The 25,466-nt window shown below is 42.8% G+C and overlaps 1 protein-coding gene across 1 annotated transcript; it reads left to right on the forward strand.

The window, feature by feature from the left end:
• Positions 1–246: 246 nt before the first annotated feature.
• strc1 (stereocilin 1) lies at positions 247–24,361 on the forward strand (the record flags this gene model as incomplete). Its single annotated transcript, XM_079496222.1, has 24 exons — positions 247–1,446; positions 1,597–1,692; positions 2,275–2,712; positions 5,444–5,598; positions 6,678–6,864; positions 9,327–9,442; positions 9,580–9,709; positions 9,811–9,987; positions 11,011–11,178; positions 11,554–11,694; positions 12,304–12,365; positions 13,433–13,568; positions 13,673–13,761; positions 13,904–14,042; positions 14,136–14,332; positions 15,783–15,873; positions 17,107–17,284; positions 17,582–17,757; positions 19,067–19,222; positions 20,930–21,072; positions 22,239–22,387; positions 22,859–22,956; positions 23,161–23,311; positions 23,954–24,361. 24 exons carry the CDS (start codon positions 247–249, stop codon positions 24,055–24,057), a joined length of 4,677 nt encoding a protein of 1,558 aa, XP_079352348.1. The 3' UTR covers positions 24,058–24,361.
• Positions 24,362–25,466: the final 1,105 nt, after the last annotated feature.

Genomic DNA, 25,466 nt, shown 5'->3' on the forward strand with positions numbered 1-25,466 from the left:
AGATATTATTTTACATGCCATCAAAGATATTTAAGAATAACTAAATCTCTATGCACTTATGGTGTGTTATTTCTAAGGATACTTTGACTACATCATCTTTTCCATTCAATTGTTGTTTTGCCTAGGGGAATTAAGCAAAATGTGACTTGGGCCTTTGGTGAATCGATACTGGACATCTTCCTGGCCCAGCCTATGTGCAGTTACCCAGGGTCAGAGTGCCCGAGCCCACAGAATGGATTCCGCTCAATGGGAGGCATCTATGACAGCAGCGATGACAACACAGATATCCTGTTCAGGTGTGATCGTCACAATCTGTCCGTTTTCAATGACACTCTATGTGCTGACGTCATTGGTGCCAGTTCACAACGAGTGAGACCCTCCACATCTGTGTACACCTTGTGCAAGGCTCTGAGCCCCCTCAGCGGTGCACAAGTCCAGCAGGTGTGGAGCAACGGCTGCCGTGCTATTCAAGCGTTGGTGTCTCCCGTCCTTAGCAGGTCATCCGACTGTGGTGTCGGAGAGCCTCTCCCCAATGCTGCCCTCCCCCTGCCTGCGCCTCGGGTGGCCAGGGCAGCCCTCAACCTCAACCTGCTCCTTTGTAACTATGACAACTGGTTGGCTAGCAGTTTAGTGGATGCTGGCTTGGTGACACTCTGTGGCGATAACGACCGCAACGAGTTTGGTAGGCGGGTGTGTAACAATGCTGAACTGATGAAGAAGCTACTAGTGGACCCAAAGAATTACTGGCTGTGGGAATACTGCTCCAACTCCTCTGCAGACACCGGGGTCATGGTGAGTGATTTCTGCACCTATGAGAGCTGGATGGCACAGCCCTCAGTGCAGGTGGACTCCTCATTGGTGACCTTCTGCTGGAAAAAGGATGGTGACCGGCTAAAGAGGCTCGTCTGTGATCATGTGGGCTTCTTCACTATGCTGTTCACCAACCCTCAGAACCATTGGCTAATGCCTAACTGCTCTGAGGTACCGCGACCACCAGAGATGACCAATGATATGCTCGTGTCGGAGTCCTGTCGCTACTCACAGTGGCATGATGTGACGCATATCGGCCTTGACATACTGTCCCTGTGCATCCGCCATGACCCCAATTTTGTTGCTGAGGTCTGCGGTGACACAATCTTACTAAGCAAGTTGGTGCGTAATGAAGAAAATGGCTGGCTAGAAGAACACTGCGCTAGCTCCTTCAGCGTCCCACCCACAGAGCCCCCTGTGTTGTTTGACATTGAAGACTGGTGTAACTACAAGACGTGGCTGGAAGACGTGGTGGATCCGTCTGTAGTGGGTCTGTGCTGGCAGCATGACCAGCTTGCCTTCCAGAAGAATGTCTGCTGCAATGAGCCCTTGTTTAAGAAGCTGACCAAGCAGCTGCCCAACCAATGGGTTAATTCTGTCTGCACAGACAAAGAGACCATAGAGACACTACCGCAGGTACAGTACATGTTTTAGGTCCTTTTTAAAACCATTCTACAAATTCTATATATTCTCTGTATTATACAATGGTTAATGTTGATTTGGGTTAAATAAACCCAAATATACATTTGGATTTGGATTCTTTATGTTGTATTGTCTTTCCCTCAGGTGTGCAAGTACTCAGAGTGGACCCGGCCCGTCATTGTGGACATGACTGATCTGGCACTCTGTGCCGAGCTTGACCCACTGAATTTCACCTCAAAGGTCTGCTTTAATGTTACAGTTTTCCAGAACCTACTAGCCAATCTAGATAACACTTGGCTAGTGCAACATTGCTCCAACTACTCCTATCCTGGAGGAACTGGTGTCGGAGGAGGGGAAACTGGTGTCGGAGGAGGAGGGGGAACCGGTGTGGGAGGAGGAGGGGGAACCGGTGTCGGAGGAGGAGGGGGAACCGGTGTGGGAGGAGGAGGGGGAACCGGTGTGGGAGGAGGAGGGGGAACTGGTGTCGGAGGAGGATCTGGTGTCGGAGGAGGAGGGGGAACTGGTGTCGGAGGAGGAGGGGGAACTAGTGTCGGAGGAGGAGGGGGAACTGGTGTCGGAGGAGGAGGGGGAACTGGTGTCGGAGGAGGAGGGGGAACTAGTGTCGGAGGAGGAGGGGGAACTAGTGTCGGGGGAGGAGGGGGAAACTTTATGGGCTTCCGGCCAACAGAACAGTGCCAGTACTCCAGCTGGGGAGTAGCCATTCCAGATCCCACGCTGCTGGCTCTCTGCTGGGATTATGACCGGCCCAACTTTGTCTCCTCTATCTGCCCCGATGCCCATATCCTTTCTCTGCTTACCCAGGAGCCTGCCGGGGCGTGGGTGGGCACAATGTGTACCACTTATGCCAACTTCAGCACTACCAACAGCACCACCGCACCAAATTCTCAGTCTTGCCTGGTCAGAGAGCTGGTGAAGCGATTCAAATGGACCTGCACTGTGGATTTCGCCTCAGTGTGTCGGCCAGGTTTCAGTAAGACTATGGCTCTGCAGGTGGTGCTGCGCTGCTGGCTGGACGCCCTGAGGCCAAGGGTGCAGCCGCTGCTCACGCAGCACACAGCCACAGTGATGGAGCAGGCAGTCAACCTTGCTGTAGTTCTCATGGTGGCTCTGGAGGAAAGTCAGATGACCTCGCTGCATGTCACAGAGAACATTAGATATGGCGTGCTGGAGTCTTTGGTTCGCTATCTTAAGCGAGAGACAAACTTTGACAACAAGAGGATCCTGTTGCAGTGCTTTGGGGTAGGTATTTGGATGGGCACGCTTAAAACGTGCTTAGCTCAAACATGGAAAATGATGTGGTCCAATTATCGTTTATGCTTTTGATTAATTAATGTTAATGTTTTTGATTAATTAATTAATTAATTAATGTGTATAAAGGAGTCAACTTGGCCAATGAAGTGTAATAGATCCTGGAAAGATTTTCACACATATTTTATCCAAAGATAGGTTTAGCCCAATTCTCTAGAAAGCAATCAGTGAATTTAAAATTTTGACTAAATTAACTTAACCATGGGACTAGATAGGGCTATCATCGTGCAATTGCCCTCATATCTACAGATAGCATATAGGCCTACTTTCACTCATGTCATTGATTGCGACCGTAGTGATCGCAATCAATGAGTGTAATTTGGCGAAGTGTAATTTGGCAAATACTGTCTGATCTTTGATTTGACAGTTTAAAAGGGCATGTCAAAATCAACGCCTATAATATATCTTGATCCCTTGATCCTTTTTATAATTGTGTGTGTGTGTGTGTGTGTGTGTGTGTGTGTGTGTGTGTGTGTGTGTGTGTGTGTGTGTGTGTGTGTGTGTGTGTGTGTGTGTGTGTGTGTGTGTGTGCGTGCGTGCGTGTGCGTGGGACGTGGGTGCATATCCTCTAAATAGAAAGTGGTAACCAGCTTAATGCAGACAGGAAGACTGCCATCAACCATCAAACCATCATTGGTCACACTGAATGTGACCAATGATGGTTTCTTCCTTATCAAGGTAACTCCACACCCTTATATTAACCCATCTGCTGAGATACTACCTACATTGTTGTTTCTGTGTATTTTACCTTTAATTTTACGTCTGTTCACTTCCTTCAGGAGTATTTCCGTATCCCGCTGCATAGCCTAAGACCAGTGCTCAGTTCCATTGACCTCACTACGGTCAGACAGATCCTACTGTACTATAGGAGGAACAAGGCTACTCTAAAGGTAACACACTACGGTCAGACAGATCCTATACTGTACTATAGGAGGAACAAGGCTACTCTAAAGGTAACACACTACGGTCAGACAGATCCTACTGTACTATAGGAGGAACAAGGCTACTCTAAAGGTAACACACTACGGTCAGACAGATCCTACTGTACTATAGGAGGAACAAGACTACTCTAAAGGTAACACACTACGGTCAGACAGATCCTACTGTACTATAGGAGGAACAAGGCTACTCTAAAGGTAACACACTATGGTCAGACAGATCCTATACTGTACTATAGGAGGAACAAGACTACTCTAAAGGTAACACACTACGGTCAGACAGATCCTACTGTACTATAGGAGGAACAAGGCTACTCTAAAGGTAACACACTACGGTCAGACAGATCCTACTGTACTATAGGAGGAACAAGGCTACTCTAAAGGTAACACACTACGGTCAGACAGATCCTACTGTACTATAGGAGGAACAAGACTACTCTAAAGGTAACACACTACGGTCAGACAGATCCTACTGTACTATAGGAGGAACAAGACTACTCTAAAGGTAACACACTACGGTCAGACAGATCCTACTGTACTATAGGAGGAACAAGGCTACTCTAAAGGTAACACACTACGGTCAGACAGATCCTACTGTACTATAGGAGGAACAAGGCTACTCTAAAGGTAACACACTACGGTCAGACAGATCCTATACTGTACTATAGGAGGAACAAGACTACTCTAAAGGTAACACACTACGGTCAGACAGATCCTACTGTACTATAGGAGGAACAAGGCTACTCTAAAGGTAACACACTACGGTCAGACAGATCCTATACTGTACTATAGGAGGAAAAAGGCTACTCTAAAGGTAACACACTACGGTCAGACAGATCCTACTGTACTATAGGAGGAACAAGGCTACTCTAAAGGTAACACAGTTAATGTAGCTAACAGAATAGATGAGGAGGGAGAACACTGTACAATGCAAAACAACAAAAAAGGAAAAAAATGTAATGTTTTTTGTTGTTTTTCTTCTTTGTAATTATTTGTTTGGTCCAAAATATTGTGTTTGTTGTCATGATTTGTCACGACTCGAGTTGGCTTCGTACGACGCTTAAAAGGTCTTTAAATAAATTTACTTTTTGAAATGTCTATGGGAAAAATGCATTGGGATTCATTTCCTGGGCCTGGCGTCGTCATGAAAGGGGGCGGGACTGTGACGCTCTATAGTGTGTCTCTATAGTGTGTATATTCGTCTATAGTGTCTCTATCCCTTCCACACTGCTTCTGTTGCCATTAATGGATTATAAATCATGTTTAAATAAAGTGGTAAAAACCACAATTACATTTACTTATTGTGTCTAATTAGTCTAAATAAAAGTTTAAAAAATAAAATAAAACAAAAATGAGGGCTGAGATCATAGATGGGCTGGCCAATCAGGGGTTGGAAATTGAACCCCTTCCCCGTCACTACTGCCAGTGACCCAAGTGTGATTTGTAACCCATAGTCGTGTGTGTGTGTGTGTGTGTGTGTGTGTGTGTGTGTGTGTGTGTGTGTGTGTGTGTGTGTGTGTGTGTGTGTGTGTGTGTGTGTGTGTGTGTGTGTGTGTGTGTGTGTGTGTGTGTGTGTGTGTGTGTGTGTGTGTGTCAATCCCATGTGCAAATAATGGAAATAAACCGGGGTCGCTGAGAGACTACAGTATATCTCGACTGATTGACAACATGTTGTCTGTCTCCCAGCTGACCAGTGAGTATTTGTCTGTCTCTCTGTTTCCCAGCTGACCAGTGAGTATTTGTCCACCATGATCTCAGTGCTGTTCCGCAGCCACCTGACCAAAGACAGCAGTCTCTTCATAGAGCTGGCTCCTCTGCTTTCCAGAGCCAGTCCTGCTGACATCAAATCTTTGCCTCGAATACAGACCAACGTCAATGTGTGAGTGACATTTATCTTATGGGCCAGTTATCTAACTTTTTAGCTGTCAAAAGAATGAATTATGATTGTAATTGTGCACTATAGAGCGTCGCAGTCCCGCCTCCTACCCTGGACCAGGAAATGAAACCCAATGCATTTTTCCCATAGACATTTCTTAAAGTATTTATTTAAAGACGGTTACGCCGCGGACAAAGCCAACACGAGTCGTGACAACTCATGACAACACAAACAATATTTTGGACCAAACAAATAAGAAGAAGAAAAACAACAAAAAAAGTGTTGTAACCTGCCGTTTTTTTCTTCTTTCTAATTATTTGTTTGGTCCAAAATATTGTTTGTGTTGTCATGAGTTGTCACAACTCGAGTTGGCTTTGTCCGCGGCGTAACCGTCTTTAAATAAATACTTTTTGAAATGTCTATGGGAAAAATGCATTGGGATTCATTTCCTGGTCCAGGGTAGGAGGCGGGACTGCGACGCTCTATAAGAAGCTCACTTTACTCTACTGTATATGCAGGCAACTGAACACGGTCAGGTGTGAGGCTTTTACTGGTAATGAGTCATTGTGTCCCAAGGTGTTTGGCACATGCATTATAGATACAGAGTGAAGGAAACTAACCAGATGACCGGATTTAAATCTAGAAGATCCTGTGTTCAGGAATTTGTTGCAGATTCACCACATGTAGGCGAAGCATTTCAATTAATTTCAGTATCTGAGGTACAGGACAAAAGTTCAGCTTGATTTTTTCAGACATCTCTAAAATGATGTCTGGGAGCATCGCCATCCTATAGTCATCTCACGTTTGACCCATGTTCTTTCGGTTATTCCATAATTTGTAAAATACCCGGACCGCTAGGCTCCAACAGCGTGTTGCGGGTTCAAGTACCGATCCCGACGGCCTTCGCTGCGTGTCACTCCCCATATCTCTCCCTGTTTCCAGTTAGCTATCAATAAAGGCATAAAACTCCCAAAAGGAAATCTTAAAAAGAAATCCCTGTAAAATTCTGAATGTTACTTTAACTCTGAGATAGTACAAATGGAGAAACGCATCTGAGTGTATCTTCTGTTTTGTTATTTTAGGCAGGAGGCCATTAACAGCAGCCTGCCGCAGATGTCCCTGGAGCAGCGGCAGGCATTCGGGAGGTGGTACGGCCAGGTGATGGGCCCCCTTAACATGACCATAGCAGGTCCCTCTCTCATCAGTGACACTGGTAACCTGATCGCATACCTGCCCTTCCACAGCTTCCAACACCTCTCACCTGCTCAGGTAACAGCCTTCTGAGCTCTGACACCTGGCTAGGAAACCCGAGCAGCCAGAACTCTGTCTGTCCGATTAGCCTCAGGGCACAGCTAAGCTACTTGTCACACTGGTCAACAGCATAGCCGGCCTCCTCTTTCTCTTTCATCACCACTGTATGTTATGTTTGGCCGTGTAGATAATGTTCAATAAGTAAAGATAAGACTCATGAATAAAAAATGTCCCTGGGATAAAAATAGTGGCCGACCTTTCACAAATGCTTGATATGTGAATATTAGAGCAGGTTTTTGGAAGACTATAGGAATGTTCATAAAATATGATTTTTAGTTTTTTCCATCTCTGGTGCTTTTATTTATTTGTTCTTTTTTTTCTCTAGTGAAATTAAACCAGTAAACCTGTTAAGCCCATGTTGAAATAGTATAGTTAAAGGAGAATTTCAGACTAGAAGGCTTTCTTACCTTTATTTGTAGTTGTTACGTCCCCACCAAAGAGGTCCAGGTGTTATTTTGTGCAAAAGCGTATTATTGGCTATTTCCCCTACCATAAGCCCTCAATGGGGGTTGGGTTTTAGTGCTAATTCGCTTATTTCCATCGAAATAAGTAGTAAAGTGTGCGGCTTGGGATACTATTTACATTATGAAGATAGGATATATATTAAAAAATGATTTTTGAGCGATGGAAATAAGCAAATTAGCACTAAAACCCAATTCAATTCAATTCAATTCAATTCAATTCAATTCAATTCAATTCAATTCAATTCAATTCAATTCAATTCAATTCAATTCATTGAGGGCTTATGGTAGGGGAAATAGCCAATAATGCGCTTTTGCACAAAATAACACCTGGATCTCTTTGGTGGGGACGTAACAACTACAAATAAAGGTAAGAAAGCCTTCTAGTCTGAAATTCTCCTTTAACATTGTTATAGCATTTGGTGTTTTTCCTCATTTACTTAAAGGTAGGTTAAGTGATTTTCTTTGGTTAAAATAAGTGTTTAAGTCTCTCCATGTCTCTCCAGCTCTTTATTGCAATGATATTTTAATATGCAGCACCACCGTTGGCCCCGGTGGAGCCTGCGGAACTATTGCGGCTCAAAAATCTGCCACTCCTGAATGAAGTATCTGGTGCTGGGAGTCTGGTGCAACGCACAGGTCCTGGGTGCACCTGGTGAGAGCAGGAGTGGACCTGGTGAGATGTAGGAGGGGCCCGGACAGGAGTCAACCCACAGAGCCTAGTCCTTCCACGCGCCAGACCTCCCAGTCCCGGCAGAGTAGTTCGGGAGCGGCGGACTGTGTGGCACTGTCTTTCCCTAATGGGACTGATCGTGGGTAGCTACTGGGGCGTAAGTCGGAACTTGATCACCCCGGCTGGGTCACCTGAGTGAGGGGTATGATGTTGCGAGACCCGAAACCCCGATGACCTTGGGATACATCACTGAGGATCAGTGTTGTTCAAGTTACTTTTAAAATGTAATTAGTTATAGTTATAAGTTACTAGTCTGAACATGTAACTAATTACTTTACTAGTTACTAAATTATGAAAGTAACTAGTTACTAGTTACTTTACTTTATAAAAAAAATAAAGGTTTTATTTTCCAGACATATGTTTTTCAAGGAAAACATATGTCACTGGTCCAGTTGTGGTGTGTTTTAAGCTCTACTCTTAACACTTATGCCAATAGTACAATATCCAAAATCACAGACAATATCCAGTCTAATGATATCGATATAATACTGATGCCCTGCCCATGCACGGTTCTTTTGGATTACATTACGCAACGTGGGTAACTACTAACTCACCCATTGAAAACACAGTAACTATAATGGCGTTACTGAATGGGAAAATGTAAAGAGTTACACAAGTTACAGCAAAAAGTAGTTTCGTTATGTAAAGTAACTTAATGTAAGGGCGTTAGTTCCAACGCTGCTGAGGATACGTCCCAGGTGCATCCATGCAATGTTTTTTCGTTCTTCTAATATATAATATAAATTGGAAGTGATGACACAAAGAAATGAGCAGACAAAATTGGAACTGGAACACTAGCTGATAAATGGGTACTTTAAGTTTCTCCTGATAGGCTGAAAATTTGCAACCCACCTGAAAATGTATTTTCTGTTCATTGAGGAGCTGGAGAGATCCCTGTTACTGAACAAACACTCTATAGCAATATTACTATGAAAAAATAGTGCTTTAACTTTTTAACAAAAGTTTTGTTTTAACCAAAAAATATCACTTACAGTACACTACCTTTAAACACAATTCCTGAAACACTAAACACGTTCTTAAAACTGTAAGCAATGAGCATAAACCCCAAAACAGTATAGCTCCATAAGACCATTAAAACGTTTAACTCATGTTTTAGAAATGTTTTGAAAATCATCTTTAATGACATGGCCAAAGTAGGGACGCCAGGTTAAAAGTAGCTGAATTAACATCCAGGATTGACTGTGTACTGTATTTGTCTGGCTCAGTTGTTGGAAGGTCTAGATGTGTTGCAGAGGAACACCTTGAGTTCCCTTCAGCAGCAATTTGTAGCTCAGAGCATTATTGGCACCTACAGAAACCTGACCGCTGAGGATTTCACCAGGTCAGTAGATATGAACACACATCTGACTGCTGTCTTTGTAAGCTTTTTATTAGATGTTCACGCAAAAAAGGAAAGAAAACAGCAGCAGTAGTTGCAGGCATATCTCTGTTGTTGATCTAGTGTCTGTGCCCTTATAGGCTGAGTAATCTGACATGCTTGGCAGAGCCAGAGGAGCTGCTACCATACAAAAACACGGAAGCCTTCTCTGTCATCCAGGACAACATCTTAGAGTGTGCTCGGCATGGCTTCAACCTGCCCAGTCGCATGGTATGTACAACCTATAGTGTTATCTGCCACTTTCATTAAATATATCCATGGTCCATGTGCACACATTACAGCTGTGTATATAATATGCTCCCTTAATCCAGATCTCTAGTTTGTTCGAGGAAGAGTTTGAGAACCCGTCCTCACTCTCCACTTCCCAGCTGGCTGATATGGCTCACTTCTTGCCCCCACTAGGGGTGAACTTCCTACAGGGTCTCAGCCAATCACAGCTGGTCCCTACCCTCCCTGCCCTGGCCTCTGTGTCTTTCAGTCCGGCACAGGTAGAGTACACATGTTACGAGTACGACTGATTGAGATTGGCTATGTTTGGTTATTAGTTATTTTAAGATGCAAGAGTATTTGAGGTTCTCAAGGTAGCAATGGAATAGATGATGACGTGTTTAACAAAGTAGTAATAGAATACATGTTCAGAAGCATCTTATGAAACCCCAATGTTCTCAGATATTTCCTAAAGGCAAATGTTAAAGCCTCAATCTGTGAGTTCTTAGTAGGAATATAGGTTTAGAACAATATTAACAAATACATTTCAGTCATGATATTTCATTTTGCTTTAATTCATGGGTACAATCCCACCACCCGTGATGTACATTTGCGGAGTAGGCATGCACTGACCTCACCTAATGCTATTAATAAGCCCTATATTACCATCTGTAAGACGCACAAGAGGTACACAGCAACATCCTGGTTTAACTATTTGAGTGTAAAAATGGACACATAACTAACACTCAGGATTTAGTGTCTATGAAGTGTAATTTATACTACTAAAGGACATTGAAGTATGTCTAGTCTCACTAAGTTTGCGATTAGTCAATCCAGTTCACTGCACAAGCCCGTATTTGTCATACATGGTTGGGTTTTCTGGCAGCAGGTGGAAGTTATAGTGTGGAACAACAGCTGACAGGCAGTCTTTAAGAGACACTGATCCTGAGGTGAATAAAGATAAGGCCTGTAAGATGCCTTAGCTATGATCTGAAGCTGGCACTCTTTTTTTTTTTTTTTTTTTACTTTTACCTCAGCCTGGCAGCTGTTGTCTTCTTTCTTGCCATATGCCACATGGAGTTACTAGAATAGTCATTAGAATAGAATGTGGTTAACCAATATGTTTTACCATTACGATTTAGCAATCCAGTTTATTACTTAATGCCTTCTTTACCTTCCAGGCTCAAATAATTGTGAACAAGCTGCCTGCAAATAACATTGTAAGTACCTTTTATTAAACATAAAAAGGTGTGTTTCATGTAGACACTGTCTTCATTCATTCAGCACTGTGTCCTGTCCAACAGGCTGCAGTAGGTGGGCTGCAGACACTGGGCTCCCTCATTAGCGGGGTGAGGGTAGAATCTTTGTGGTCTCTGCCAGCTGACATCCTGCTGTCATCTTTGCCTGCCATAGCCCTCTACAAGCCGGGCCTCAGCCATCCGCAAGCCAATGCTATTGCCACCAAACTATGGGTACATGTGCAGTGCAAATGCACACACTCACACACAGCACGCGCACACTGAATTATAAAATGACAAATAATTATATTGAGGCCCAAATCCTATGTTAATGTTATACTTGGAGTCCACTAGTTATTTGATAGCTTTGTTACAAAATGATGTATCCATTATTTAAAAAAGCGGACTCCTACTCTTACAAAACAAATAGAAACATCACACAACATCTGTTAATAGTTTTTTGTAATCTTTTCTTATCAATTTTCATATCTGGAATCTTACTTTTTATGATTGTGAGTATCCACTAACATTTGTTTTAGCCAACAGATATTGAATGAAACCCTTCACTGTTAATTAAACCTCTGTCATGGTGCTGTCCATGTGGTCCAGGGTTCGCCCTTGGTGGTCAACTGGCTCGATGCTGTAGAGCCTCTCCTCCCCCACACGCCTCTGCTCAGCGTACTGCCTAGGACCAAACTACTACTTACCAATGGTTCCTATACATACACACGTTCATGGAATACACAACAGGTATGCCTACCCAATACTCACACCCCATTCAGTGAAATGTTATGTTTTAAATAAAGCAATGTTACTACTGTCTATCAGCATCTCCGTGTCTAGGAGATAAACAGGAAGTGGTTGGTCCGTCAGTAAAAAGGTTCCCCCTTATTGACTTTAATGAGCATTATTTACGGCCGATTCCGGTCTTGGTTAAAAAAATCTGCGATCCTCCCGCAATAGGATTGCTTATCCGTGAGTTCCGGGGTAACTTTTGCCCCTTGAATCAGGCACCTCGATACAATCGTGGCAGTCAATTTAAGAGTGCACGCGCACACACACCATCTCTGTTCTGTTGTCATGTGAAGGCACGTATGACACTGTCTAGATTAGCTGGCAGCTGCTGAATTATTTAGTTACTGGAATAAAGGCTTTGGTTGTGCAACCGCTGACAGAAATAATTGGCTTTCTTGTCAATGCGTGTAAAGTATTCCATGACACTGGACATGAAAGTAGCACTGGTCCACTCTCTCTACCAATATGTAGATTACATGATAAATCACAAATAACATAGAAATATATACTGTACTCCCATATCAAATGTACTAATGATTATGTCCTGCATGCTTTCTTTCTTAGGCTATGGCAATATTCAAAGAAGTGTTACATTCTAATCCAAACCTTCATAAAGAAGACTTAATGTAAGTGTGTGTGTGTGTGTGTGTGTGTGTGTGTGTGTGTGTGTGTGTGTGCGTGCGTGCGTGCGTGCGTGCGTGCGTGCGTGCGTGCGTGCGTGCGTGCGTGCGTGCGTGCGTGCGTGCGTGCGTGCGTGTGTGCGTGCGTGTGTGTGAGAGAAATATTGTCTCATATCAGAATAGCTATCACCAGGGCTGGGCAATTCAATAACGATATTTAGAACCATAACTGAATAACCAAAGATAAGGAAGGAAATACCCGTATTTTTTTAATTATAACAATCAGTTGTGAATTGACTGAGTATGGCGCAAGTTAAATTACAACTTATTTTTGGGATGCGCAGAGGACTTTGGTGTAGTGGTATGCTATACTTGTGAGACCTCTGCTTGGATTCACAGTGAGTGGCACGCTACAAGCTCGCAACACGCTGCAGACGCGACACTTGGAGCTTGTAGATCTATTTTCGGCACACCGTCATTCAACAAAATGTAAATGAGGCTGACTAAGTTTGCAAATAACGGCCCGGGCGTTATACGGACGGGGGCTATTATACAAAATTGTATCAGACAGTTCAGACCCCAGGCTGTTATTAGGTAGTGGGCAGTTATTTGAGTAAGGGCCACTATTTGGAAATATACTGTACTTTTTCTTTTCTTATATATCAGCGAATTGACACGAGAAAACTGTAATAGATGTTTTATAATCAACTAAATTGATTCGTCTGATTAACCACTTAATTCTATACTTTGTTGTACAATGGTGGCGACGTGGCGTACACAAATCGTAAAATGGCTGATCTACAAGCTCACAACATGTCCGGTGTGGTGAGCTTGTAAATCTGCTATTTTTTTTATTTTTTATATATAATTGTTTCATCATCGTAATCGAGGCAACCGTTTGAAATAATCGTGATATTTATTTGAAGTCAGTCAGCCCTAGCTGTCACTCTGCTTTTGTGAGTCTTCCTTGATTACAGTTATCCTTTTTAGTGTTCTAGTGATGTATACGTGCACATATACGTTTGTATCTACTTGCACATGCATCACAATGGTTGCTCCTTTGGTGCGTATAGGACTCTAGGGACAGTAGGCCAGGGTGTGAGCTGCAAAGTCATAAAGAGACTCTTCAAGCTTCATTCTTCAGCCTCTTCGGTGAAAAGCATCTTGACCTTCTTGAGAGACCAGCCTGGGCCTCTCCATACCTCACTGGTAAGGTAACAAGGTACCATGTTAGATTATAGTCAATTTCATGCCAAGGTTATAGAAGATTTTATTTACAGCTAGAAAATACGTGATTTTTGTTCCTCGTGCAGAAAAAATGTGTGGTCGAAGAGATATGGCAATTTGCGTTCTTCTCTGAACTGCTTGGGGAACTAGGAGCTGAGATGGCATTGACCCTTCCGTAAGTCTAGTAATTGTCATTAGTCATTATACTACACATAGTATACAGTCCATAATAAAAAGTATTTTTTAGAAAATCGTTGAAAAGCAGTGTATTATTGATTGTCATGTTTTTGTTGTTATTTTTGTATGGTTGCCTGCAGGGTGACCACCATCAAAACGTTCCCAGCAGACATGATGGATACTCTTAGAAACATGATTATCCAGGAGGAACCACGTCACTTTCTGTTGCTTCCTAGAACCAAACGGGAATTACTGGTGGACAAGATGTTGTCGATATTGGTCAGTTGAGCATCATGTTGTGTTTTTGTCCCCCTTTGTTACACTCGTGATTGAATCATAAAGTTAAAAGGAAACGTTTGACTCTTTCCCCAGGGCATGCACACTGGGGCATTCACAGAGGAAGAGTTCCGTTCATTGGGTATTATGGTGACATATGTGGCGGATGAGGTGTTTAACATGGTGGAGAGGAGCTTCTTTGTTGACAGTGTGGAGTATCTCAGAGGGCTCTGCTATAACAGCAACAAGAGAGACCTGGTGGCACGCATCTTACAGGAGACTGGCACATTTGGGTATTGTGACTGTCACATAATATGCTGCATTTCCACTACATGGTATTGGCTCAATTTAACTCAACTCTACAAGCCTTTTTATTTGATTTTTGGTATCACCTCCATCGAGTAAGGATGTGCACGAATATTAGAATTTCTGAATCTCTCCCTCCGCTATACTGTATAGCGGAGGGAGAGATTCCAAATGGGGCTAGCGTCTTTATATAGAAAGCAGGAACGAGTCACAATCAACAGCTGTTTTGCAGTAATGGACAAATGATTAGGATACAACACAGATAAATGTGTGTGGGGAGGAATAACAATGTTGTCTACTTGGACCACTGGAACGTGTCACAGACACACTTTTATGTCAGAGGATGATACACAGCATTACTAATATTTAATGAAAACAAGGTCAAATGCAAGCTGTGTAACGTGACACCAAATTCGCCTGGCACAAATCATCTGGATAAATGGAATACACAGCCCTGGCTGTCCCATTAAAAAGATAACTACTTGAATTGAAAAGCTGTATGAGTAGACTGTACAAGTTCTCTGCAAAAGCTTAATCAGCTGTCCGAAAGCTTGTTATATTTTCATTGATTTACAGTATGGCCAACTGAGCCAATCAACGTCATCATAAAGGATCTCCTGAATTACTTATTCTGTGTAAATGTATTACAGTATACATAAAAGCTTTTTGTTAACATTTCTTTCTCGTGCAGGTGTGTGTGTGTGTGTGTGTGTGTGTGTGTGTGTGTGTGTGTGTGTGTGTGTGTGTGTGTGTGTGTGTGTGTGTGTGTGTGTGTGTGTGTGTGTGTGTGTGTGTGTGTGTGTGTGTGTGTGTGTGTGTGTGTGTGTGTGTGTGTGTGTGTGTGAGTGTGTGTGTGTGTCAGTTGTGACCATCCCTACCGCCATGCGTGATTACGGAAACCCGCTAACGTTATAGGGTAGACCGGCCTGGACCACACATCAACTTGCGACAGGACTTTTCCCTATTGAGTCAAAAACGGACTATTTCTAATAAATAAAATATAGTTATACAGGGCAAATATAATGTTTTAAGGAATATAAGTCGTATTAGCCAGGGATCCTTTTAAACTAGCCAATGTAAATGTGAAATTAGTCACTACTGAGCAACTACATGGCCTATTTCTCACCCAAAATGTTGTCATTGTGTGTGTTTGGGGATGCAGGCCAGGGGTAAAGTACCTGCCGTCCACCACAGAGAGTAGGGATTCGAATCCACCGGCATATTATTTCCAGACAAGTTGCGACTGTTATTTAGCACTCTCCTACACAGATGGTTGCACATTATAATGATGAAAATGAAGTATGTGGTACCAAAAGTGAGTAGTCGAGTTCAGCCGGTATCATGCAGTGGAAATGGGCCTTTGTCCTCGCAAATAGAATGCAAACACATGCTATACACACTATGGCTGCCCTTGATAAATTGTTTCTGCTTTCACAGACCCGTACAGAACTGGACACCAATTACTCTCAATCAGGTGGACAGATTTCTATTCTTCTTACCAAAAGACAGACTGCAAGAAATTCCCACAGTGAGTTTACGGCTGAACTTTTTTTTCATCTATTCGTTCAGCTTTGTTTCAAAAGATAACACTCATTTGCTATCTTTCTTCATTTTAAATGTTGCCATTTAAAATTATTGTATCCTTTGCTATAACTATATAAGTACAGTAAAGGTGGCCTTACACTAGCCGATAATCGGGCATTTTTGACGCTCGGGGGGTGCCCGACCGCTCAAAGCGCGATCGGGATCGGCCCGATCAACATCAAGAATGTTTGATATTTGCTCTGCCCCGCTCCGATTATCCTGTAGTGTGTGGTGCTATCAGATTTCAGATTGAAAAAAATCGGCTAGTGTAAGGCCACCTTAAGTAAGTTTGACTTGGTTATATGGCTACCAGTAAAGCTGCTGGTTTGGATGGCTTCCCTTCTGAGCTACACAAACAAAGAGTTTAAGAGAGAGACTATTCTCAACCGGAGAGTGCCCAGAAGCATCTCTCCTAGCTATAAAGGAATGTAGCAATTTACAGTACAAGATTAATGGGAAAGGGACATTTGACACAATGCTTTTGGTGTTACTAGTGTTTACTTTGAGGAAACAACACTTGCTTCATGCTCTGAAAGAGAGAGAGATTTCCCCATGCAAGTATCGTGAATTTTGATCAGCAGACCTTCATCAGGGTAAAACAACATATTTTCTCTTTGGTGTTGTTTTCCGCTCACCTCATCTTATCCAGCAGTTGTGAGTACAGTGCAGTGATCCCCTCACAGAAGCTATAGTCTTCTAATCAGAGCATAATTTGCCTCTGAGATTGAGGACAGTTACACAGGCTGTTATCTTGAATTAACTTCATGTACGGCACTTCACAAGGGAGTGTTGGGATTGTTACTTGATGCCAGGACAGGACAGGGCAAGCTGTAAATAAATCCGTTGGGTATCAAATCTCCAGTAGGTGTCAGGATCAGATGTTGAGGTTCCTGTTGTCCTCCTAACTCTGAACTCTGTGTGTGTGTGTGTGTGTGTGTGTGTGTGTGTGTGTGTGTGTGTGTGTGTGTGTGTGTGTGTGTGTGTGTGTGTGTGTGTGTGTGTGTGTGTGTGTGTGTGTGTGTGTGTGTGTGTGTGTGTGTGTGTGTGTGTGTGTGTCTGCGTGCGTGCGTGCGTGCGTGCGTGCGTGCGTGCGTGCGTGCGTGCGTGCGTGCGTGCGTGCGTGCGTGCGTGCGTGCGTGTGTGCGTGCGCACGTGTTGTGCGCACATGCATACATAGGTTTTGATGACCCCAGGGCGTATAGAGAGGCTATTCCTGAGCCAGCATCAGTGGGAAGATGGCAAAGTAGGAGTTTACTGTCAGAAGGGCAGAAGCCTGGATGAGAGGAAAGAGTTGTTTGACAAGCAGCAGTTTGTTCTTCAGTTATTCTTTGGTTTCCTCAGAACGGGTCGTCTGCGTAAGTCTCGTTCTTTTACTTATTTCTCTGTAAGAGTGCAAACATCACTCTCCAATATGCAATAACCATAGTGGATAATGCAACACATGCCATGACACAATAGTTTTTTAATTAACAAGATTGTCACTTAATAGATCTAATTAAACCAGCTAGTTAGTAAAAGTAAAACGACATACAGTATAATCACACCACATACAATGCACAGTACAATACTTTGTGTTAATTTAACTCAGGTCCTTTTGATTCCATTTGTACTCTTGTCTGCAGTAACATAGCTCATTGTTTGTCTTTGGTCAGCTTCTAGTAGTATTCCCAGCTGTGAGATTCTGCATACAACAAATCCTGCTGCATGGACTATTGGCAGCCTGACAGCCATGACCAAATCGGCCTTCGCCAACTGTTTGGAGCTGATGGGTTTAGACCCCTTCCTTGAACCATACGAACACACTGAGCTTCTCAGAAAAGCCAAAGCGGTAAGATTCTAAAGCAATAAGGCCCGGACACACACAATTTACAATTTAGGCATTTAGCAGACGCTCTTAATCCAGAGCGATTTACAATAAGCAAGAACAAAAAGCATGGCAATACATCACATACATAAAAAGTAGTTAACATGAAACATGCAGTATATATCTATATAATGAAACTATACATATAAACTATACATACACATATATACTATAAAATGCTATCTAAGTCTACATACAGTGCTATCTAAGGGGCTAGGGTAAGTGCTACGGGCCATGATGGAGTCTGAAAAGGTGGGTTTTCAGACTACGACGGAAGATTGGGAGTGAGGTTGCAGTTCTGATTGTAATGGGAAGTGCATTCCATAGTTTTGGAGCCAGAAGGGAGAAGTCTCTCCCTTTAATTGATTGATTGATTGATTGATTGATTGATTGATTGAATACTTTATTAGTCAAACATGTAAACAGCACAGAGGTACAGTAAAACCCTTGGGCTAAAAGCACAACACAAAAAGTCCTAGGGAATTGTTTCCATTGTGGTCCTCAGTACTGTGTTCAGTTTTCCGTGTGAATGAATCACTATTGTATTTACTTCAGCGAGCGTAATCTGATCCCAGAGACCTGCCTGCACTAATACTAAACAGCATGTTTGTGTAGGAAGTAAAACTTGCAATTACTATTAATAGAAAACTGAGTTTATAATTAATCTGATCTTTAATAATTAAAGTTAAACTATTGTATGTAATAATTAAACCACTGTGTCCGACCACTGACATGCTTGTCAGATGGGGGTCCTCTCAGTAAACGTGTATCTTGGCCATTCATTAACCAAATATACTTGTTAACAACGCTGAAATGTGAGGCACATCGTGAATAATTGCAGGAGTTTAGAGCCCATTCTCTGAGCAGGCAGCTGGCTGAACGTGTTGCTCTTTCAGTCGGTGTGTTTCAGTTCAGTGAGTGACTACTACGCAGTGCAGGCAGAGCCACAGCCAAGCACTGAATGAACTGGTGAACAAATCATTTGAACAAAACATTTTGGTGAACTATATAGTATATATATATATATACAGTCAAACTTTACCCACTGCAATACCAGTTTGAACTTGTCAATACCTTGATGCAATATAAATGTGTGTCACTGTGTGTGTGTGTGTGTGTGTGTGTGTGTGTGTGTGTGTGTGTGTGTGTGTGTGTGTGTGTGTGTGTGTGTGTGTGTGTGTGTGTGTGTGTGTGTGTGTGTGTGTGCGCGTGTGTGCGTGTGCGCGTGTACGTGCGCGCGCGTGTGCTCGTGTGCGTGCGTGCGTGCGTGCAGTTGTATGGCTCTGTATCATCCTTCTCCCCCACAGTGATCTCTCAGTTGGGTCAACTAGCTGTCCAGCTGCCAATAGAAGAATTGGCAACTCTTCGTCTGACTGAGACTGGAAGCATCGCTGCTATGGGTGTGGTCAGCACCTGGAGTAACAGACAGGTAGCATCTTTGGTCACAGCCCAATGCCCATATACAGTACATGCCAAATGGGAGCTGGGAATATTTCCACCTGGTGGTACATGGATGCCAGAGGAAAACTCGGCTGTTTCACAACAGCAGCGGCTGTTGCTGGAGGGTATGCGTGTGACATCACCATCATACCAAAAAACTACTTTCTGGCCTTTACAGCCCATGCAAATAGAAAAGTCCTATCTGATTGCATTAAACAACGTTAAACTCACTTTGCCACTCACTTTATGCATGCGCATGCCCTCTATAGATGGTTTCATGGCCATTCATTCATGCTTCTTCCCAGTTCCCACTTGGCAAATGATTTTATCGCTTTTATCCGAAGCTCTTTACAATTTGCATTACATTCACACACCGATGGCAGATGAAACTGTGCAAGGAATTAAGGCACCAATATGTTCATCCGGACCACTGGTCAGTGTCTTGCTCAGGAACACTTTAACAGTAACACAGTAACCTGGGAGCCCGGGATCAAACTCTGAACCTTCCGATTGCCAAGTGGCCGATTTGCCTCCTGAGTCACTGCCGCAGTATTTTACATTATTATTTTTCTCCCAAGGTTATATGTCTCCCCACACATTCTGTGTGTTGACACTGCTGTTGTACCTTACTGACTTATCCGCCAGTGAGGAGCCCCCCCCGGGAGGACAGAGAGCCTCAGTCCTAGTCCTACTCCTCCTGCCCAACACTCCCTCCTGACAGGTGCCGCCCCAGTACGTGCCGTGACAATTATTACCCTCCCCACCTGGCTTCCATCCCCACAGGCCACATGTGTTCTTATAGATGCTCGACAAAGCCAGATGCACCACGGTGGATTCGAACCCACAACCTCCATGCTGGTGGGCAGGCACTGTGCCATCTGAGTGCCCACACATATTAGGCATGGCAATTGCGCTGGAGAACTATATGTATCTGTATTCTGTTTGTAGTGTATCTTGGTGTAAGCGACGTAACTACATGTCAGTGGGCCCCGACGCAGGCTGGTCAGCAAGTGCCCCCCAACAGCAACCCACCCATTTTGGTTTATAAACAACGGGGCACTGTACAGTAGTAGTTGTGATTTCTGAACGTACCTAGCTGTCGGGACTCGAGAGAGAGCCCACTGCACACTCGCCACAGACACTTATGACATTGATCCTTCAGTTATTAGCCTACAGCCCTACACTCCACCAGAGCTGTTGGGAGGCGGGGCACGTGTGTGCCTATGATGGTGTGTGCTAGCAGCAGCCACCACCAGGCTCCGCCAAACTATGTTCAACTCAACTGTCATTGCATCTCTGTATCCTGTATGTATTTATAATTTTATTTTACAGACGGCACGGGTGGGCGGCCGTGTGCCCCAAATGCCTCTGGGCCCCAACGCAGTTGCGTTGTCTGCGTAGCGCTAGTAACGCCCCTGTCAATTTTGTGAGTGTCTTGTAAGCCCGTACGGGCTGGGCATCTTGTGGCGCAGGACACTATAATAAAAAAAAACTCTATCATATAGTATTGACACGTTTTCCTCCACAGGCATAAGTGATATACAGTATACTACACTACACAGCAATGACATACATTCAGAACATATCAATTATTGAAGACACCACCTCCTTTTTGTATGTTGTATTTGTATATGTAAACCTTACAGTGCTGTATCCAATCAAATTACTCTTTTTCTGCATCTTTCTGTCATGCCAGCTGAGTGTACTGTTCTCCGCCTTGCTTAACTCAACCAAGCTGACGCCCAGCAGACTCGTTTCAAGCACACTGGCGGCAATGGGACACATTGTCTGTGGTGCTAAACCCACAGAAATGCGCCTTTTCAATGCTGTGGAGTTCAGGTGAGCATCACTCTGAACTGGGGTTAGAGAGAAGACACCCCCAACTAAGGCCCCATTTACACTGGCAGCCAAATCTAACCTGAATCAGATCTGTGCCACATCAAGATTGAAATCTGATTTGTTTAAATAAGTCTAAATGCAGACAGGTCAGTGAGGTCACATACAAGTCATATGGAATCTGATTTTTTCCAATGTGACTTGAGCCACATTCAGAGGTGGTTTCAAATCTGATTCAAATCTGATTTGACGCGATCTGTCTCAGTCTGAATGCAACAACCTGATCTAAATCAGATTCCATGTAACTTGTATGTAACCTGTCTCCATTTATACTTATTTAAACAAATCAGATTCCAATCTGGATGTGGCACAGATCTGATTCAGGCTGGATTTGGCTGCCAGTCTGAACACGCAGATCAGATCTGGTCACTTAAAAACGGCAGTGTGAATGGTCGGGGCAAAAGATCAGATTTGAGAAATAAATCAGATTTGAATCAGATTTGACTGAATGTGACTGCAGTCTAAACTAGATAAAGTGCCACTCAGGGCACAGATCTCCACCAGGGCAGGTCAGGCTGTGGCCTCCTGGTGGCGCTATAATAGGCCAATGTGAAAAGGGTGCCATTTCTTCTTATGCCTTGGACGGCAATTGGATGATTTGAGGCATTTTATTCCACCTATTGGTGGCGCTATAACAGGCCAATGTGAAAAGGGTGGGATATACTCCTTCCTAGTAGGAAATTCTGTGAAAGATTCCACGCTTTCATGGTTCAAAACAGGCCAATACTGAAACTTTGAACTTTGAAAGCTAGGATGGAATATGAAATATCGGACTGATCCGGCTTGAACACATGACTATAGATTTGCGGGATTTTTGGACAGAATCTGGAGGAGTAATATAAAAAAATGAGTTTTTAAAAAGTCGGCCTCCTGGTGGCGCTATAACAGGCCGTGGGTGTGCAAAATTTGGCGTCGACCGGGTTAGCGGTGCCAGAGATTAGCTGGTAACAGACGGACGGCTGGACGGACGGACGGACGGATGGACACACACACACACTCACACACATGGACGGAGTGCAAAACATACTCTCTCCCCATGCCTTTGGCCTGGTGGAAACAATGAGGCCTAATTTATGTGGCTTTACTTTGTCTCCCCCTGGTGGTTATAGCAAGGCAGTGTTGTGGCTGGGAAAGCTGAAGATGACCTGTTCAGAGGAACAGCTAGAGGTCCTGGTTGGGCTTCTGACCCACAGCCTTGCATTTGGACACCCAAGTTCATGGGGGACTGATGTATTCATTGAGATTGGATCACTAGCAGGTATTATATTCACTTTTACTCTTTCTCTCTCGTTCTCTATACTGTGTGTGTGTGTGTGTGTGTGTGTGTGTGTGTGTGTGTGTGCGTGTGTGCGTGCGTGCGTGCGTGCGTGCGTGCGTGCGTGCGTGCGTGCGTGCGTGCGTGCGTGCGTGCGTACGGTACATATGTACTATACAACTTCTTCACTACACTGTTGGAAAATCCCAGTGAGACTGACATTTTGTTCACAGAGGCAATTCCTCGTTGTAATGTTGTAATTTTGTAATTTTGATCTATTCAATGTAAATTAATCAAATCAAATGCTATTTTCTTTTTATCTTTGTGAATAACCAAATTAAAACATATTTGTTGTTGCCCTTAGTATCTAACCTATGAAACATTATATTATGATATATTAATATTAATCACTGAGAGTGAACTTAATTATAAGCTTCAGTAGAACCAGTTATGAAACATTTCTATTCTGTGTAGCTGGTCTTCCAGATATGTCCATGTCTGCTTTGGTGAAGGAGCAGATTGAAGGCCTCACACCTCTGGCTATCTCAATGATACCTCCCGAAAAGTTTAAAGTAAGTCTTCTTGGGTCATTATTATTAATTAATACTCAAGTGAACTAGTAAACATTATAATGTCCTGTGATTTTAGACAACCTCTGAGCCATATAAAACAAAATGCCTTGTTCTATAGGTTGCCTTTGTCTATTCAACACGTGACTTCCCATGATATTCTCCTGTGTCTGTTGACTTCATCACAATGTACTCTCTACTTCCAAGGTGGTGTTTGACCAGACACAGATTGGCATGTTCTCCTATGAACAGGCTGCCGTAGTGACGATTGAGCAACAAGATGCCCTTTCAAGCGTTCAGCGAACAGCTCTTGCTATGGTTCTGACACCATGGGAAGACAAGCCAGTGGACATCAGAGGTAAATCTTTGCAGGATCTTAATAAACTGTAAATTGCCAATATCTTCTATCTATTCTCCTTCAGCTGTATACGCAGTCAAATGGTGGTCATTTGAAATGTAACCAAAGATAAACATTGCTTAACTTTACTGTATGATTTACTTAAAACGTAAAAGTATCAATACTGCAATGTAGATTCAACTCCGTTACAAGTAAAAACCCATAATTTAAAAAGTACAAAATATTGGCATCGAAATGTACTTAAAGTACCAAAAGTAAAAGTACTCATTATGCAGAATGTCCCATTTCAAGTTTTCAAATGTAATAATATTTTTTTAATGCGATGTATTGTGTGCTTGTAGATCGGCTATTTTCAAATGGAATGTATATAGGGCTGAAGTGGTTAATGTATGTTTTGTAATAATAATCAAAATCTACAAAGTAACTAGTAACTAAAGTTTTAAAATTAATGTAGTGGAGTAAAAGTACAATATTTAGATCCTAAGTACATTACCGGTAAGTAAATGTACTTAGTTCCTTTCCACCACATGGTACAGATACAGATGTGTGTCTGTGTGTCCACAGGGAGGTCATGGGGGCTGGCACTGAGCCCCAGTCCTCTGTGTCACCTACTGGGACTGATGTGTGTCTGTGTGTCCACAGGGTGGTGGAGGAATTGGGGGCTGGCACTGAGCCCCAGTCCTCTGTGTCACCTACTGGGACTGCTGATGCTGCTGATCGTACTGCCATGCCCTGTCATGCCCTAATCTGCCCCGCGGAATGACCTCGCTCACCCCTGCTGGACCAGGAGCAACTACTTCCACTGCAAAACTGACATGAATCTAATCTGTGCAATACTGTAAACGAGTCGCACTTTCATTTGTTTATTATGAGTTTGTAATTTATTTTGTGTATCAGCACTCATCACTTTTGTGCGAGGTTATCTGTTTAGCATGAACATTCAACACCTAAAAAAAGACATATTATGTGCAGTATCCAACAGCATGTTCTAATGAATCATACATAATGCATAATTAATAATACATACAAAATTCATCTACAACTGCAGAATAACATATCACACCCAAGCTCACATTTGTTATGTTTTTAAACCTGAACAAACCGACCAGAACAGAACATCAACGTAGCCTACTCACTCAGGGATGTAACACCACACATAAAACGGAAAGCAAAACACATGAACAATTAGGCCTAAAACAAACTTTATTCCTCATACAATGGTGTTGTACATCTATTTTTATAGTGATTATAAACTGTATTTTTGTCTGTGTGTTATGTTTGTTACATTTCTACAGCTTGTCATATCTTGTTTATGTACCATACACTGTTCTATAAAAAATACTTCAGTCTGTTGCTGATGTGAGTTTTGTATTGTGATATATTGATAAACACCAAACTACATTAATAAAATAAACCTATCTACAGAAGTCTGAAACTTACCTTACATCTTTATGAACACTCAATACAAATGATTTAGGATTTAGATGGATGGATTTAGTCAAAATCCATCCTTCTCATAAATGGTATGCAAATAGTGACAATCTGAAGTGCTAGTCTGGGTTTCCGAGGCTAGTCATGACGTTAGCGGTTTTCAAATCTATTGGCCCAAAACTGATTAGGCCTATAGACCCCCATTTCAGATTCTCTCTTGATTTTATTTTTGTAAGTATTTTTTAACTAAATGCCATTATGAGAAATAGTTGTAATATGTGTATTGAATTAATATAGTTAAATATACATTACATAGGGGAGAGGGTACCAGGACCCACCCATGTTCCCTAGCCTAGTGGTCTGGCCCAGACCTAATTTGAAATCTACTGACTATAAGAAATATTAAAGTCAAGTGTGTTCCTTTTCTCTAATGGAATAAGCCTTAGGACGTTGTTGTGTTTTTATCATGATGTAGGCCTACTGTACGTGTGGAAGTGCTGATGTGCCCTTTCCTTTTATCAAATAATTACATTAATTCATTTATCATTTATTAATGTATTTTAGGGTGTTTCATTACTGTATTTGTGGGGGTTTCATTACTGTATTTGTGGGGCACCTCACAAAAGAGTATCCAACAGGCACACCAGCACATATTTAATAAATAACATACATAGAATTCATAATACACTACATTACATAATTTACATTTATACATAATCTACAA

This window comes from Electrona antarctica, assembly GCF_951216825.1.
Source record: "Electrona antarctica genome assembly, chromosome: 3".
Taxonomy (NCBI): Eukaryota; Metazoa; Chordata; class Actinopteri; order Myctophiformes; family Myctophidae; genus Electrona; species Electrona antarctica.